Source organism: Acomys russatus, chromosome 32 (genome assembly GCF_903995435.1).
Source record: "Acomys russatus chromosome 32, mAcoRus1.1, whole genome shotgun sequence".
Lineage (NCBI taxonomy): Eukaryota > Metazoa > Chordata > Mammalia > Rodentia > Muridae > Acomys > Acomys russatus.
This window is the reverse complement of record NC_067168.1, coordinates 36235642-36253148: the sequence shown is the minus strand read 5'-3', so window position 1 is coordinate 36253148 and position 17507 is coordinate 36235642. Positions and strand designations below refer to the sequence as shown.

The following is a 17507-nucleotide window of genomic DNA, read 5'->3' as shown; positions in this document are numbered from 1 at the left end:
ACAGACCTATCAGGATGCTCTAAACCCAATGTCCCGTTGCCTAACAACTGACTGTGGTTATCATCCGGCAGGAAGGAGGCTGGTCCTCCCAGTGCTCAGTTTGGCAGGCTGTGAGTGCATCGTCATCCCCTTTCCCTGGAGGCCTGTGTCTGGATCTCTAGGTGCAGAGTTGGGAACACTCCTCTCCCTAGGGCAGGGGTGCAAGGTGAGATACAACAAGGACGGACAGTGAGGCTGCAGGAGGATGGCTCAGTTTATAAAGCATTTGCCTTGCAAGCATGAGTTGAGCCAGGCGTGGTGGCTCCTGTTCACAATCCTGTATGAGAAGGTGGAGACAGGAGGAGCTGTCAGGCCTTGCTGGCCAGCCAGTCTAGCCTGACAGATGAGTTCCAGGCCAATGAGGTGCCCTGTCTCAAGGAAAGGAGGTGGACACGGTGCTGAGGATAACAGCCATCTGGTTCTATGCGCACTTTCACACATGCATGTGCACCTGCACACACACACTTTTTTAAAAAAAAGTTAAACAGTGGTAATTGCTTATCCTAGACAAGGAGACAGCAGGCAGGGAGGGGTCCAAATAAATTCCCACTGGAGCCGAGTGTGGTGGCACACGCCTTTAATCCCAGCACTTGGGAGGCAGAGGCAGGTGGATCGCTGTGAGTTCGAGGCCAGCCTGGTCTACAAATTGAGTCCAGGACAGCCAAGGCTAACACAGAGAGACCTGTCTCGAAAAACAAAGCAAGAAACAAAAGAAAAAAGAAATTCCCCACTGTATGGTGTGGGCATTTCTTGGTGGATAAAAGCCACACGATAAAGAAGCTGGGCATGGTAGCTCATCCTGTCACCTCAGGGCTTGAGAGCTAAGACAGGAGGATTGCCTCTACTTCAAAGCCAACCCGAGTGAGACCCTGTCTCAAAAACACAAACAGAGATGGACATTGTGACATATGCCTCTAATCCTGGCACTTGGGAGGCAGAGGTAGAGGATTCGAGGCCAGCCAGGTCTACAAAGTGAATTCTAGGACAACCAGGGCTACACAGAGAAACCCTGTCTTGAAAACCCAGCAAAACAAAACCTACACTGAAGTACTTGTGCACTGCCTTAAAGAAGGCGGTGAGCCTCCAGCTCAGGGCCACGGTATAACTGCCGCCTGTGTGGGATGGTGGTAAAGCTAGCCTAAAAGCAAGACCACCATTGCAGTGGTCCAGGTGGGAGGCCAGAGCTAGGCAAGTGGTATTAGGATGGGAACAAGCAGTGACCAGGAAATAAACCAACCAGGACTTGGGGACCACAAGAATGCTGAGAGAGGGAGAAGCCAAAGGAACCATTCACTCAAGTGGGTTTTTTGTTTGTTTGTTTTAAGATTTATTTTTTATTATTATTATACAGTGTTCTGCCTGCATGTACGCTGTAGGCCAGAAGAGGGCATCAGATCACATTATAGATGCTTGTGAGCCACCATGTGATTTCTGGGAATTGAACTCAGGACCTCTGGAAGAACAGCCAGTGCTCTTAACCTCTGAGCCATCTCTCCAGCCCCACTCACTCAAGTTTTATAAGTAGAGTAGCTAGGTGGCCAAGGAAGGCAGAGCAGTTGCAGAGTTGTTTGAGATGTGCTGATTTTGTATGCCGTGGTGACTGGCTGTGGATCTGAGGCTCGGTCGAGAGGCAGCAGCAGTAGTCGGCGTTATCTGCAGAGGCGATAAGAGAAGTGATAAACTATCAGGACACTAGAGGACATAGAAAAATTCGCCTGAAGCTGGCTAAGCTGTCTTGGGAGGTCATCAACTCTGAATCTCACGCCCCCTCCTGTCTCCACTGTCTCTGCAGGTGGACAGTAGTGACTCCAATGAGCTCAAACCGCAGTGCTGCTGGGGTTACCGTCTTCGAGGGCAGGATATACGTGTCAGGTGGCCACGATGGCCTGCAGATCTTCAGCAGTGTGAGTCTGGCCCCTCCCGGGTGACTTCTTCCATCCTTGGTTTTTGTTTTGTTTTTAATTCAGCCCTGGGCTGAGAGTGTAGCCCACTTGTATATTGCTTGTCTAGTAAGCATAGGGCCCTGGGCTCAGTACCCCAGCACCACACAAACAAAAAAGTTTTAACCCTGCCATTACTGGGTTAAGGTTATCTACTGAGGTTTCAGCCTGTGTCCTACAGCATCCAGAGAGCCCATGTACACAAGGAAGTGGAGGGTGTAGTCATCCTGAACTTGCCCCATTCGGTGTCCACGGGATGCTAGAAAAGCCTGCGAAAGCCCTCTCCAGAACAAGCCCATCATGTGAGGAGTGAATACCAGCTACTGTGTTCTTCTGTACACTCTGCTGGAAACTACGATTATTCTTTTTGTTTTGTTTTGTTTTTTGTTTTTCGAGACAGGGACTCTCTGTGTTGCCTTGGCTGTCCTGGACTCACTTTGTAGAGCAGGCTGGCCTCAAACTCACATCGATCCACCTGCTTCTGCCTCCCGAGTGCTGGGATTAAAGGCGTGCACCACCATGCCCGGCGGTTATTCTTTTAAAAGACTCAGCATCCAGCTGGGCATGGTGGTGCACACCTGTGTTGCCAGCACCTGGGGAGGCAGAGGCAGGTGGACCTCGGTGAATTCGAGGCCAGCCTGGTCTACAAAGTAAGTCCAGGACAGCCAAGGCAACACAAAGAAATCCTGCCTCACGGGGGGAAAAAATTGTCAGCAGCCATGCAGTGGTGCTTAGTGAGTACTGAGACAGAAAATGCTTGTGACAGTTGCATGAGACAGTACTCTCCTTCCAGCCCCGCCATCACCCAGAAGCCCTTCCTTGGGAAAATCTTTTCTTCATTTCCTTGCATGTGCCCAGAAGGCATCAGCCTAGTAGAAGAGCAGCAGGTACGCAGATATGAGCAGATATGAAGAGATGGCTTCAGAGCTAGGGCACGTGCTAACTGAGCTCCCTCTCCCCAGTCTCTCCCAGTCTGGCATCGTGTGGGCTTCTGTGCCCTGCAGGGTCACCCCACAGACCAGGCCTTGGTTCTCACCATGTCATACCTGCGCCTCTCTCCCTGCTGCAGGTGGAACACTACAACCACCACACGGCCACCTGGCACCCAGCAGCCAGCATGCTCAACAAGCGCTGCCGACACGGTGCTGCCTCCCTGGGAAGCAAGATGTTTGTGTGTGGGGGCTACGATGGCTCTGGTTTCCTCAGTATTGCTGAAATGTATAACTCTGTGGCAGACCAGTGGTGCCTCATAGTGCCCATGCACACACGCCGGAGTCGGGTCTCCCTCGTGGCCAGCTGTGGGCGCCTCTATGCCGTGGGGGGTTACGATGGACAGTCAAACCTAAGCTCGGTGGAGATGTACGACCCAGAGACGGACCGCTGGACATTTATGGCCCCCATGGCATGCCATGAGGGAGGGGTTGGTGTGGGCTGCATCCCTCTGCTCACCATCTAACGAGAGGGTGGGATGCGGTGGATTAGGGATCTGGTACAAGCATAGGCGCTTCCTTCCAGGGGAAAGTGCTCTCGGAAGAGGCAGTGGTGGACCAGAAGACAGGGTGAGATGTGAGCCTGCCAGAGGGACAGTTATTCCAGGTGCTTAAGTCTTCCCTCACTGTGCTGCCCTTGTGACCTTAGGTTATCAAGGTGCATAGCACAAGGCAAGCGTCCCTCTGGGTCCCACAGCCGGTAAGGCGGGAGTGCTTTGCTGGCCCATGCGCACACAGGCTCCATCCAAGCCCAGCATGCAGGCCTGCGGCAGCTGGCCCAGCTCCCACTTGCCAGAGAGCTATGAGTGCCCATGCGCAGGAGGCCTTCCATCCGACGCTCCTCCTTCCCTGCTTATCTGCAGCCTTGTTGTGGCCCATTTGCCACGAGGAGCAGCAGTGCCCAAGCCTATTGGGAAGTGTAGGATAAAGCTGGGAGAGAAGGGAGCCCCTGGTGTTCCGACTGCCTGTGGTGGTGCGCGTGCGTGCGCATGCGTATATGGCTTTTCCTTCCGCAGCGAGCACAGAGGACTTTGTCCCTGTCTCCAGCAAGCAGGGAGGACAGAAGACTTCGCCATGCCTGATTGTTTTTTGGGAATTCAGTGAGGTCTTTCTCCACTTGTCCTGGAGAAACAAGGAGAATAGAGATGCTTGAGAGAAACTGGAGGAAACGGCAACAAGAAAATGTTCAAGAAAAACTGGAAGGAAAAGACATTTTTAAGTGAACATTTTCCACAGGAAGAAAACATAAATGACACTAAAAGCAAATACACGTTCAAATGGAAAACCATCAAACATGACAACAGTGGTATCCACTCCCACATTCGAGTCCCAGGGTCCCGAGTCCTAAAGCAGTTGGGGTTCCCTCTGAGCCCCAGTGTTTCTGAAATCAGGACATTCTTGACTGGGCCTGTAGCAAGGTGCTCATGGGTTCATCTCCTCATTCACCATCAGAGGCTGAATGCTGCCAGTCATCTCCACCGGAGCTCCCAGCTGTCTGTCGCCCCTGGTTACATCCCACTGCCGCTCAGCGCTCCTCCAGAGCCCCACTCCCACTCACATCCCTTCCCTCTCTGGCCGGCAGGAAACAGCATGTCTGGCCATCTTACCCGTCTGCCATCCTTGAATAACCCTCCCTCATCGTGACACTTCTGGAGCCCACTGACCATCGGTAGCTCTGAGACCTAACCAAGGCCTTGCTCCCACCAGCCATGGGCTAGCCTGGTCAGGTGACTCTTCTGCCCTGCTGTTCCCCTGCTTTTCCATCCATGCACTCGCCAACCCCGACGGTCCCTCTTCCCTCCAGCCCTTGGCAGAGTGACTAGCAAGATGGGCCTTTGCATTCAAGCGTCGCTGGCTCCATTATGTAAAGGCCTAAAGACTAAAACATGTCTGTTGCTGCTGCAAAGAAGAGATTTTATATTTCTTCCTCTAATCTTGGCAAATGACCTCGTGAAGAGAGGCCACGCATGCTCGTTCTTGCTCTGATGGGTCCTGACACAGCACAGAAGGACCCAGGTGGAGATTTTCTGTTTCCAGTGCACTGGGCAGTGGGCCTGACCTCCAACTGCTGCTGCCAAAATCTGGTTTTCTAAAATTCTCCCAGTAGAGACTAGAAAGGTATAATTATTTTTAGCCCCAAACTGGGTCTTGGGGTCCTGCTTTCCACCTGATTGGCTTCTTCCCCTTTGCGGCCTGCCTGGAGCGGCCTGGAAGCCAGCTCAGAGCAGCGCCGTGTGAAGCCTGGGGGCATCCCCTGCCCCAGGCCCTCAGGGTGACCAGTGTGTGTAATTGCCATGGATCCAGAAGGAAGGGCTTCCGTTCCCTGCAGCTGAAGAGCTGGGCCTCTGCTATAAGCACTTGAAAATAATGTTTTTATTCTAAAAGACTGAACAATCTGATACTGATAAATTTTAACGAGGCTCCCCGTGGAGCGCCAGCATTTCTCCCTGCCCCTCAGTTTGCCAGCTGAGGTAGACTCCGGGGCACTATGGGTCTTAGTTCCCTGTTAGTCTTGTTAGGGGGGGTATGGTATATCCGTACTCGTCTTCTTAAGTCCTTCTGTGAATGTGCTGCCCAGCCCCGACCATGAAGGTGCCGAGACCCTCAGTGGGCTCCCAGGTGGGCCTCCTGGTCCTTAGGGTGCTAGCAGACTGCGTCACTAGAGTTGACATCATCTTCCCCTGGCCTGCTGCTGTCAGAGTAGCCTTCCTGAGTCCACCCCCACCTCCTCGTGTAGCGCTTACACAGACACAGTGTTTTCAAGACACATCAAGCCAGTGTTTTGATTTGGGTTCTGAGCACATTTGAGCAAACAGGAACATTTTCATACTCCCCTGTCTGAGGGCAGATGGCTGATCTGACTCTGTAGTGTTGGAACAGTAGGATCATGGGAAAACAGACATCACCCAAGGACATTGTGGAAGGAATGTAACCAGGAGATAGGTCAGAGGCCACTTGGTGGGCCGTGGGATCTGGCCACTGTCCTTCTCAGTCTTGGCTCTCTTCTGGGTTTCATGGCAAGCCGAAGACAGCTGAAGGCCAGCCTCCTGATGGAACAAAAGATGGAAATAAGTAGGAATGCTGTCCCTCTTCACAGGAAACTTTTTATTTATAAACTGCATGTCTTTTGTGTTATGAAACCAAAGAGAAATAAAGAGAACACACCTATTTCTCCTGCCTTTTCCTGATCGTTGTCTCTCTTCTGGGTATGTGTGTAGAGGCCAGGAGTTGACATCGGGTGTCTTTCTTGATTGCTTTCCACCTTAGATTTTGAGGCAGGTACTCTTACTGAGCTTGAAGCTCACCCAATTTGATTTGAATGACTAGCCAGCAAGCCCTAGGGATCTGCCAAACTTTTGTCCCCAAGTACTGAGATTGTAGGTGGCACATTGCTCCATCCAGTGTTTTTGTTTTTGCTTTTACCTAGGTGCTGGGGATCAAATACAGCTCCTCAGTTTTGTACTTGACCAATTAAGTCAGTCATCTTTTTTTAACATTTTTTTTACATATACATTTATATTATTACACGTATATACAATAAACTACCTATAGCAAAAAGAACCATTACACAATCAGGAATTATATAAATGTACATTCTTTGTGTTTTGGCTATTTGTGTTTTCTCCTGACATTTTCATTTTTTGTTTTTGTTTGTTTTGAGACAGGGTTTCTCTGTGTAGCCTTGGCTGTCCTAAACTCACTTTGTAGACTAGGCTGGCCTTGAACTCACAGAGATCTGCCTGCCTCTGCCTTCCAAGTGCTGGGATTAAAGGCATACCACACCGGGCCTCCTAACATTTTTAAGTATTCGAAGTAAATTATATTTTTTCAAGATTGATTTATTTATTATTTATACATTATTCTGCCTGCATGCATACCTCCACACCAGAAGAGGGCACCAGATCTCATAGATGGTTATGAGCCACCATGTGGTTGCTGGGAATTTAACTCAAGACCTTTGGAAGAACAGCTGGTGCTCTTAACCTCTGAGCCATCTCTCCAGCCCCAGTAAAATTTTGTTTTGTTTTGTTTTGTTTTTGAGACAGGGTTTCTCTGTGTATCAGCCTTGGCTGTCCTGGACTCTGTAGGCTGGCCTTGAGCTCACAGAGATCTGCCTGCCTGCAAATTATATTTTTATTTGATTTGGTTTATAAGAAAAGTATATTGGACAAATTACAAACGTTTTCATGAAAATAAGGGGAAAGCCAAATGAACCTCTAGCAAGAGCACTCTTTGAGAGATGTGATTTGAACGAGATGTCCCCTATACATCTCAGGCTTTTGAATACTGGGTCCCAGGGTGGTGGTTGTTTGGAGAGGGTTAGGAGGTGTGGCCTTGCTGGATGAAGTGTGCCACTGAGGGCGGGCTTTGAGGTATTAAAAGTTTTGCATTAGGTCTCTGCCTCCTGCCTCTTGGTCAGACCTGGATGTGAGCGCTCAGCTGTCCCTGCTGTCATGTCTGCCACCTGCTGCCACAACTCCCTGGCATGATAGACTCTTGTCCCTCTGGAAGTATAAGCCCTTCCTTCTGTATGCTGCCTTGCTCACAGTGTTTTATCACAGCAACAAAGCAGCAGCCAGTACAAGTTATCTGTGCGTTTTATTTCATACAATTGAATACTGGTGGAAAATATGCAGAGATTCTCTGTCACTGCTGTGTATTTGCTCCTGTCCAGACTGCCACAGCTTTCAAGTTTTCCCTTTCCTCAACTGCCACAAAACTATAGATCTAGTTTCCCATGGGATGCATCTGCCATGTTGTCTGCATAAAGCTAGCATCTCCCCTCCACTCCAGCATATCCATAAATGCCCAAGCAGAAAGTCTTTAACTTCAGTACACAGAAAAGTCACTGAAAAGGAGGGGGTGGGGTGGTAAAAAAAAAAAAAAAAAAAAAACTATGAAAAGTCAATGGAAAAAAAGTGTGTGAGATGTGTGAGGCCAGGCATGGTGGCATACACTTTTTATTCTTTTTCCTTTTGGTTTTTCGAGACAGGGTTTCTCTGTATAGCCTTGGTTGTCCTGAACTGTCTTTGTAGACCAGGCTGGCCTCAAACTCACAGAGATCCACCTGTCTCTGCCTCCTGAGTGCAGTAGCATACACTTTTATTTATTTTATTTTTATTTATTCTTTTTGGCATACACTTTTAACTTCAGCACTTGAGAGGCAGAAACAAGTGGATATCTGTGGGTTCAAGGCCAGCCTGGTCTATGTAGTGAGTTTCAGGAGAGCCAGAGCTACATAATGAGATTCTATTCCAAAGAAAGAAAAGAAAAAAAGGAAAAAGAAGAGAAAGAGAGAGCTGGAAAGATGGCTCAGCAGTAAGGGAGCCTCCTACTCTTCCAGATGACCCAACATCCTCTTCTGCCCTCCACGGTCATTGTACACATGTGGTACACACACACACACACACACACACACACACACACACACACACACACACACACACACTGGCTTTTAAAATTAAAAATATTTTTAAGGCTTCATGGGCTGGAGAGATGGCTCAGTAGTTAAAGCACTTGCTTCACAAACAAAATGACAGGATTTAGGTGGCAAGGGTGTTAGAGGTTGACAGAGAACCAAGTTTTTAAATAAATAATTAGGTTTTTCAAGATAGGGTTTCTCTGTGTAGCCCTGGCTGGCCTCTTACTCAGAGAGATCCACCTGCCTCTGTACCACCACTGCCCTGGCTGAGAACCAGTTTTTTTGTTTTGTTTTGTTTTGTTTTTTGTTTGTTTGTTTTGTTTTTTTTGAGGCTCATTTAACCAAAATCAAGTGAATACTTAAAAAGAAAAGAGGATAGGGTTGGGCGTGGTGGCGCATGCCTTTAATCCCAGCCACTCAGGAGGCAGAGGCAGGTGGATCACTGTGAGTTCGAGGCCAGCCTGGTCTACAAAGACTCCAGGACAGCCAAGGCTACACAGAGAAACCTTGTCTCAAAAAAAAAAAAAAAAAAAAAAAACAACCTTCCCCGCCTCCCAAAAAGAAGATAGTAGAGCACATGATAATAACGGCATGAGGGGTGTGTGTGAATAGTGATATTTAAAGGCTTAAGCAGGGATTAGGCTATGTGTTAAGAGGCAAAGAGGTGGTGGGATGTATGAGAAACCCTTAAGGAAACCCACTGCGTCATTTTCATCGTTGTTGTTGTTGTGGAGGCCATGTTTCTCTGCATAGCCCTGGCTGTCCTGGATCTTGCTCTACAGATCAGTCTGGTCTTGAACTCAGAGATTCTCCCACTTCTGCATCCCGAGTGCTGGATTTAAAGGCATGTGCTACCACTGCCTAGCTGGAAGCTCACTACTTTATAAACTAATCTAAAATTATGAATAAAAAAGTGGAAGTAGTTTGAACACAGATGCTGTTGAATGGGCAGATAACGATCCCCATGAGAGCCACGAGTTATTAAATGAAAGCTTCAGTACCAACTCTCTACACGTCACGGTCAGGGAAGCCCCAGGGGCCCCCAAACAACACAGGCTGATGCCCCATTGTTGAAGACATAATACACTTTGGTTTTAGGACACAGAGAAAGAAAGTTGGAACTGACCTTAAAACTTCCTTTCACACTAGCAGAAAGTGCCATGCCATGCAGGCCACTAGGGGAGAAAAGACATCAGTGGTGTCCCTGCATCCAACCCCGCATGCCGCAATACTGACCTAGCAGGCAAGATATGTCCTCTGCTGCTCTAGTGGCATAGAGGTCATGTGTGTAACCAGCTGCTTTTGGGTTGGGTTGAGGCCTGATCTGCAGGAGCTCAGGCCTGGTACTGTAAAACTGGTCAAAGAGCTGTGCGTGGCTCAGTAGTTCACACACCCTTCTACTGTTGTTTTTCTTTTTGTTTTTTTTTTTTTTTTGTTTTGTTTTGTTTTGTTTTGTTTTTTTGAGACAGGGTTTCTCTATGTAGCCTTGGCTGTCCTGGACTCACATTGTAGACAAGGCTGGCCTAGAACTCACAGTGATCCACCTGCCTCTGCCTCCCGAGTGCTGGGATTAAAGGCGTGCACCACCACCGCCCGATCTTCTTAAAGACATTTTGTCGAACTGCCTTCTAAATATTTATGCTTATACTCAGGGATTAATGTTGTTTCCAACCTTGGCCAGAGGTCAGCATTAGTACAGATATTCACACTTGGTCAAAGTGCTTAGAATGAGTGTCTACAGAGTGCTCGGTCCTCAGTGGGTCATCTGTATCACACACACCACACCCCAGTCTCAGGGAACATCGCTGACAAGGGATGGAATAACCCTAAGAGCTGCAGGATGGGGCTGAGCGCTGTGAACTTCTGTCTTTGGGACATGGCCTGGCCACGTCACCCTTGGACTCACCGCAGCTGTGATTACCTCTGCACGAGCTCACGTCTGCAAAGGTCAACCAACATTCCAACAGGCAGCACTGACTGGACTTGGTGAGTTATTATTAACACATTAAAAAGCAAGGGCATGAGGTGGGGAGGGGAACATGTTGAAGGTGTTTTGGGGGTGTGGAGGGAGGAGTTGGAGGAAGTAAAAAGGAAGAAGGGGTACATATCATCAAGATGCATTATTCACAGTTAGTTGACAATGAAAAAAAGGAGTAAAGCTTGGCGTGGTGGCTCATACCTGAAACCCAGACACTGGGGAGGCCAAAGTAGGAGGAATAGTGTGAGTTTGAGGTCAGCCTGTGCTATACAGCAAGATCCTGTCTCTCACACACAAGCAGTGGCCTTCAGATAATGATGATTATAGTGACCTTTTTGATACCCACAGGAGGGGCGCTCAAGAGGTAGTGTGGTGTGCATGTGAAAGTTTAAAGTTATGACAGAAACTTTATGCTAAGGAACTAAAGGCAGCCACAGACAACTTACTCTGCCTCCCTGGGCTCCTCGGCCCCCATACCCAGTCCCTCTCTTAAAAATTAGGGGAAAAGTTTATACTTTTAAAAGGTGTGTGTGTGTGTGTGTGTGTGTGTGTGTGTGTGTGTGTGTGTGCAAGAGAGCATGCATGCATGTGTGCATTTTACATGGATGCCACAGCACATGCATAGAGGTCAGAGAAACAACCTACAGTAGTTTTCTCTTTCTATCATGTAGGTCCTGGGATCAGACTCAGGTTTTCTAGTTGGGTGGCAAGTGCCCTTGCCCACTGAGCCATCTACCTGACCCCTCACTTTCCCTCTATGGCCCCTTCTCTGACCTCACAGATTTTCTCAAGGCCTGACACATTTGTCTCTTCACCCCAAGTTCAGGCAGTCCAGCTCCGAGCTCATCATTCATTCCCAGCCTCACTAATCTCAGAAGCGTTTTATTGAACCTCTCATATGTTTCCCTCAAGGTGATCTGACCACCCCTCCCCCACCCCATCTCCACACGTCCCAGGTAAGGTGTCTCCATATGTAAAGGGGCATTTGGTGTCACAGTGACTGGGCAGGGGGCAGGGGTACGAAGAGTCTGGTACAAAAGGAACTGTCCTGCTAGGATGCCACGAGGACATCATCAAACAATTTGTTCTCTAGCCGCCTGCAACTGGCCCGGAGGCCCAGCTGGGAATAGGTGCAGTGCTGTCTGGCTGGGGACACAGCACGTGATACCAACGTGGTTTGAGGGTTGTGAGTAAACACACGCGGGAAGGACACTTTGGCTCTGGGAAAGTGAGGAAGGAGGCTTCCCGCTGGAGGGGACTTCTGAGCTTGGGCCTTGAAGAGTAAATAGGAGTTTCAGATACAGGGTAGGGCAAGAAGTCCCGGCAAATGGAGGCCAGTGTGTAAAGGTATGAATGCTTTGGAAGCTGGAGGTTTTCTAGAGAGGGGCATACGTGGGAAGTGCGGGAAGCGGGGCCAGGGCGTGGAGACAGCAGAGGGAGGTAGAGGAAGGTCACAGTAGGCAGGCAGAGCCTCCTCTCCTTCTGCCAGACTTAGAAATTACGCAGGATATTGCCGATGATGTCATACTTGGCGTTTTCATAAATGTCCCTGACCCTAGGGGGAAGACCTTTGAACTTGTCCTCCTCTTTTGAGGCAACGTAATCAGCAAAACTGCTCACCTGGGCACCCTGTGGGAGAGATGCAAGTCAGTCACCACCATCAACAGTAGACAGAGTCCTTTCCCAACCTGCCTGTCATCTTTCCCTCAAGGGGAGGGTGAGGCGACAGAGGCATCAGCTACAACATGAAGGCCTGGCCTCCATCCACTGGAGCCCACAGGGCCTGAGCAGATCTGAATTAGGAGGGGGGGGGGGTGAGCTTCCATGGGCTGTCTTGAGCACCAGAGTCCCCTCAAGAACTCTTCCGGGCTTCTCCTCCCCGAACAGTGGGAAGGTCGAAGGTCTGGTGCTGGTACAGCACCTCCTCACTTTTTGCTAAAAGGGGCTTGGTTGGTTCTATTTTTCAGATGATTCGTGTGTATACATGCATGTGCGTGCGTGTATATGTAGCACACACAGTCAACTCAGTGTCTCCTGGAGTCCAGGAAAGAGCCCAGCAGGAACGGATGGTTAACCTCAGGACTGGGCCCTGAGTAGTTTAGGGCAGCAGCTGCTCACCTCTCTTCTGCAGTCCCTGTCGCAGGTCAAGGTCAAGGAGGTTGACTTCCGCCTTGTGAAGAATTCCCCTATGCAGTTCCGCTCCTCCTGCAGGTGGATGGGACAAGAGCTAGAGGCATCTTGCTACATTTCAGGAGAGATGTCCTCAAACCAGAGATGCAAGCCAGAACCAGCAACATGAGACAGCAACCAGGAAGGACAGATGCACACCCATCGCCATAAACGACAGGACACCCATACAAAATTATTACAGGAGAGGGCACCCATAAGCTACCACGCCAAGAGAAAACCATGTTTGCTGAAGGTGAAGATGTGTGGGTGAAGACATGTCGACAGGTGGGTCATGAGGTTGTGAAACAGTAAATTTTTGTTTTGTTTTGTTTTTTGAGACAGAGTTAGCCTTGGCTGTCCTGGACTCGCTTTGTTGACCAGGCTGGCCTTGAACTCACAGCAATCCACCTGCCTCTGCCTCCCAAGTGCTGGGAGTAAAGGCGTGCGCCACCACACCCAGCGTGAATCAGTAAATTTAACCATTGCTTTAAATATGAATGGTAAAAGAACATTTAAAATATGTTACTTTCTAGTTCTATTTGTAAAAACCAACATCTCAAGCTGGGTTTGCTGGCGCATGCCTGTAATCCCAGCACTCAGAGAGGCACAGAGGTGGGTTGCTGTGAGTTTGAGGCCAGCCTGGTCTACAAAGCAAGTCTAGGACAACCAAGACTACACAGTGGAAAAAAACCAAGCAGCATCTCTAGGTGGATTACAGATATACTTTGTCATTTTGCATATATACATATATACATACATATACATATAGTAGCTTTGAGCGTGTAATGCCTCCTTCCACAATTTTTTTTTTTTTTTTTGACACTAAAAATCAAACCAAGGGCCTTGGATGTGCTAAGTAAGACTCCACCGCTGAGCCACATATTGTTGTAGTAAGTGATTGCAATCATTTAAAGTAAGATATTAAAGAAAGTCTAGGGTTTTGTTTTGTTTTTTTTCTGAAAATTATTTGGGGTATGTGAGAATGGGTGCCACAAAGATCAGGGGACAGCCGGTGGGAGTCAGCTCTCTTTACCTTGTTGTCTCCAGGTTTCCTATACCCACTAAGCCATCTCTCGGCCCAAAACTCTTGATTGTGAGAAAGGCCCCAACATTAAAATGGCCAGTGAAATGGTCAGGAAATGTTGGAGAAGGAGAGAGAACTTCTCTTCCTCCACACGGCACTCTGGGAGCTGGAAGGAGACTCACCCCATCCTCCAGGAAGTCGCAGTCCTCAGGCCGTGTCCCCGGCGCGGCGATGCACATTGTCTCCTTAATGACGAACTCGAGTGGCATATTGCTCGTCGGATTCTAAAGACGCAACAGAGAACTCATGACCATCTTTTCTTTATAGATGAGGCATCAAAGCAGAAAGAAGCTACAAGATACTGCCTGCATCAGTCTAGTCTGGGTCTCCACTGCCCACCAAAGTCTGGGGCTTTATTAAATAACACGAGACCCAAAGGGTAAAGTCAGTGAGTATTGTAATACCTACCTGAGTCTCAGCACTCAGGAGGTGGAGACACGTAGATCTCTGTGAGTTCCAGGCCAGCCAGGGTGACATAAAGTAAAGGGTATAATCGGGCCTGGTGACACACACCTGTAATCTCAACCCTTGGGAGGGGGAGGCAGGAGGATGAGGAGTTCAAGGCCATTCTCAGCTATGTAGCAAGGTCCAGGCAGCCTGGACTATGTGCCATTCTGTCTAAAAAAAAAAAAAAAAAATGGGAGGGGTTGCTCGATGATACTCTTGTGCTTGCACTTCAGGATCCCCGTTTTATTTAAAGATTTCTTTATTTACTATTATGTATATAGTGCTCTCCAGTATCCCCTTGTATAGACTAGGAACACAAATTCCTTCCCTTCATGTCTCACTCCAGGAGACAGGCTGACAGTCCAGACAGCAGAAATGGCTGAGCCTAGAACTCATTACATAGCTGAGGCTAACCCTGAACTTCCAATCCTTCTGCCTCTACCTGATAGGGTTCGAGTCCCGGGGTTTCATGCATGCAAGGCGAACACTCTACCATCTAAGCTACATCCCTAGTGTCTAGGTAAAAGAAACCTTCTACGCTGCCTATTTCCCAGGCTGGAGTGGCAGACACTCACCTGACTAGACGGCACGGTGACATTTAGCAGACGGAAGAGGGGCTTTCCTCGCTGCCCTTTGTTGTAAGTCTCTACGGCCAGGTCAACAATATCATCATAACTCTGTAGGCGGCGACGGGCCTCACAGGCTACCACAGCCAAGGCCACCACCAATACAAAGGCCTTCCACAGTCCTGCCATTGTGTCTGGCACATTACCACTCTTATCCCCTTTTATTTAGGTGATACTGAGGCTGCCTTGCTCAAGGATGGCTGGCGACATCAAAGGTTGGTGTCCCCAGAAAGGGGGCCCCTTCTTTACTTGGCTAGAAATCAAGTATTGGCCAATGTTATGAAACACTGTTGGCCAAGAGAGGCAAGGTTTGGGCAATAGACCAGGCCTTCGAAGCCAGTCCTAAGCAAGAAGCAAGAGACTTGTGGGCAGGTGGGCACATCTATTTACTCTGGGCCTCGGTGTCCCTGCTGGCCTCCTCCAGATCTCCTAGTTCACAGCTCTTCCCTCTCTACCTGGCTCTTCTGTTTTGACCCCAAAAATAGCTGCCCAGAACCCATGGACTCCACATATAAGTTAATCATCCAGGTTCACAAAGGGACCGTCATTTCGAGGCTATACTCAGCGTGACACCCATGGTGTCATATACATTTTAAAAATGCATCGAGTTTAAAAATTCTGAATGTCATCACTTCTTGGCCTTTCAAATTTGTTTATAAATTAGGCATGGTGGCACACATCTGTAATCCCAGTACTTGGAAGACACAGCCAAGTGTGAACTCTGTGAGTTCAAGGTCAGACTGTTCTTCAAAGTGAGTTTCAGGCCAGCCAGGGCTACATAGTAAGACTGGTTCCTACAAATAAAATAAAGGTACAGTGTGGTGGTGCACACCTTTCATCCCAGCCCTTGGGAGGCAGAGGCAAGAGGGTACAGGTGGTATAGCTCTGAGGGGAAAGATATCCTCGCAGTAGGGAGCCAGAAACACGGGACAACAAACCTCATGCAAAAGATTTATTGGGAAAGACACACTAAAATGGCTGCCTCTGTTGGGAGATGAGGGAGAAACAGCAAAAAAAAACTGAGCAGGAGGTAGGTTTTGTTTTCTTTCATTGCATTTTTTTTTTTTTTTTTTTTTTGAGACAGGGTGTCTCTGTGTAGCCTTGGCTGTCCTGGAACTCACTCTGTAGACCAGGCTGGCCTCGAACTCACAGAGATCCACCTGCCTCTGCATCCCAAATGCAGGGACTAAAGACATGTGCTACCACCACCCAGCTATATAGAGTTTCTTGTGGAAGCAGAGCTTTCCAGGGTGGCGTGGGACTGGTGGAATTTTGTGCCCTGATCTTGGGGTTTTTTTTCCCCCCTGTAGGATGGAGCTTGGCCACCTGCATCTCAAGAGGGTGGAAGTCTGGGGTGGGGACCTGGCCACTTGCACCTTTAGGGACTTATAGAAGGTCTCTGTGAGTTCAAGGCCAGCCTGTTCTACATGAGAAGTTTCATGAAGACTCATAGTCAGACCCTATCTCAATAAATAAATAAGTAAAATAAAATAAAATTTATTCACTTATTAAACTTTACCACTTAGTATATGCCCATGCACCCATAGCCATGGCATGAGTACGGAAGTCAGAGGACAACTTTGTGGAGCTAGTTCTTGCTACAGTTTCATGGCAGGTCAGGGCTAGGGAATGCCGTAAAGTCACACCGTACTACAAATCTCATTTGGGAGAGTTATTGGGGGGAGGGGAGAGGCCCTCTGAGCAGGAACAAGAGAGAGAGTTAGAGAGAGAAAGAAAGGGGAGAGAGGGAGGGATGGACAGAGAGAGCAAGCCATGACAGAGTTTGTAAAGGGCACAACAACCTGTAGCAACAGTGGAAATGTGTCGCACTTGGTGGCTGGTGATGCTGTGGCACTGGCGCTGACCCACTGAAGGTGGGCTGGGAGAGCGCCTGCTTCCTAGCATCTGGGTCCCAGGACAGAAGTCAGATCATCGGGCTTGCGCAGCAAATATCATTGCCCACCGAGCCATCTGGTTGGCCGTTCTTGGTCTTTTGGCTAAGATCAAGCATAAAACTTTGAAAAATTAAGACCTGATAGTCCATGGCCCTCCGGTCCCTCACAGCTTTGACATCAGTATCCTCACTGTGCTTTGCCTCTAGCAGCTCATGGCCCAGAGGGACAAAAATTCCTGTTTTCAGGTATAGGCAGTCTTAGGAAGCAGCTTGAAAGGGGACCGAACATGCCCCACCTTTCTTCTGGAGACTTCTTGCTAGTGAGAGCGACCATTAGCTTTCATGGCCAAGGAGCTACTGTTCCCCTGAAAGAGATAAGAAAGCAGATGATATTCCAGCCAGCCCCCACTTTAGGCTTAAAAGCCATCTCCCCCACCCTAAGGCAGGGTTTCTCCATGTAGCCCTGGCTGTCCTGGACTCACTTTGTAGACCGGGCTGGCCTCGAACTCACAGTGATCTGCTTGTCTCTGCCTCCCAAGTGCTGGGATTAAAAGTATGCATCACCACACCCAGCTAAAAGCCATCTTACAGTGAGGACAGACTAGGTTCACTCCTGTTTCTCAAGGAGTGGGCTACACACCACCTTTAACCTTAACCTCAAAGGTTCTGTACTGCCTGTTCAAGGAAAGGGCAACCATGTCTTTATTTCAAAAAGTGTAATAAGCATCTTGCAATCCTGTCTTTGTTTCAAAAGGTTATCTTGACCTTAAATTCAAGGGCTTCTTGCTTCAGCTTCTTCAGTGGCGCACTGGCAATGGAATGTTACTCTAGTGTGGCTTTGATTTATGGTTTCCTAACGCTTAATAATTTTTAGTGTCTTTTTATGTGCTTAGTGTCTTCCTGCTTGTCTTTAGAGAAA

General features: G+C 48.6%; 2 protein-coding genes across 3 annotated transcripts in view; one reads left to right on the top strand and one right to left on the bottom strand.

Annotated features, from left to right (window-relative positions):
- The window catches only part of Klhl18 (kelch like family member 18), a 44794-nt gene extending 41101 nt beyond the window's left edge, over positions 1-3693 (top strand). For both annotated transcript variants that reach the window (XM_051140204.1, XM_051140205.1), the window contains exons 9-10: positions 1832-1943; positions 3049-3693. In XM_051140204.1, the coding sequence (XP_050996161.1) occupies positions 1832-1943; positions 3049-3435 (499 nt within the window). In that variant the 3' untranslated portion in view covers positions 3436-3693. The remainder of the gene's footprint in view (positions 1-1831; positions 1944-3048) is intronic.
- An 8103-nt stretch (positions 3694-11796) lies between these two features.
- On the bottom strand, positions 11797-14928 carry LOC127184048 (neutrophilic granule protein-like). The gene is made up of 4 exons (XM_051140267.1): positions 14644-14928; positions 13744-13845; positions 12487-12573; positions 11797-11997 (listed from the first exon to the last, which is right to left on the bottom strand). Exons 1-4 carry the CDS (start codon positions 14821-14823, stop codon positions 11860-11862), a joined length of 507 nt encoding a protein of 168 aa, XP_050996224.1. The 5' UTR covers positions 14824-14928; the 3' UTR covers positions 11797-11859.
- Positions 14929-17507: the final 2579 nt, after the last annotated feature.

Excerpts from the sequence above, each read along its gene's own strand:
- LOC127184048 (XM_051140267.1), bottom strand. The coding sequence starts at position 14,823 with ATGGCAGGACTGTGGAAGGCCTTTGTATTGGTGGTGGCCTTGGCTGTG. Across the intron at positions 12,574-13,743 it reads GCGACTTCCTGGAGGATGGG|GAGGAGCGGAACTGCATAGG; the intron begins GTGAGTCTCCTT and ends ATCCACCTGCAG. Across the intron at positions 11,998-12,486 it reads ACAGGGACTGCAGAAGAGAG|GGTGCCCAGGTGAGCAGTTT; the intron begins GTGAGCAGCTGC and ends TCTCTCCCACAG.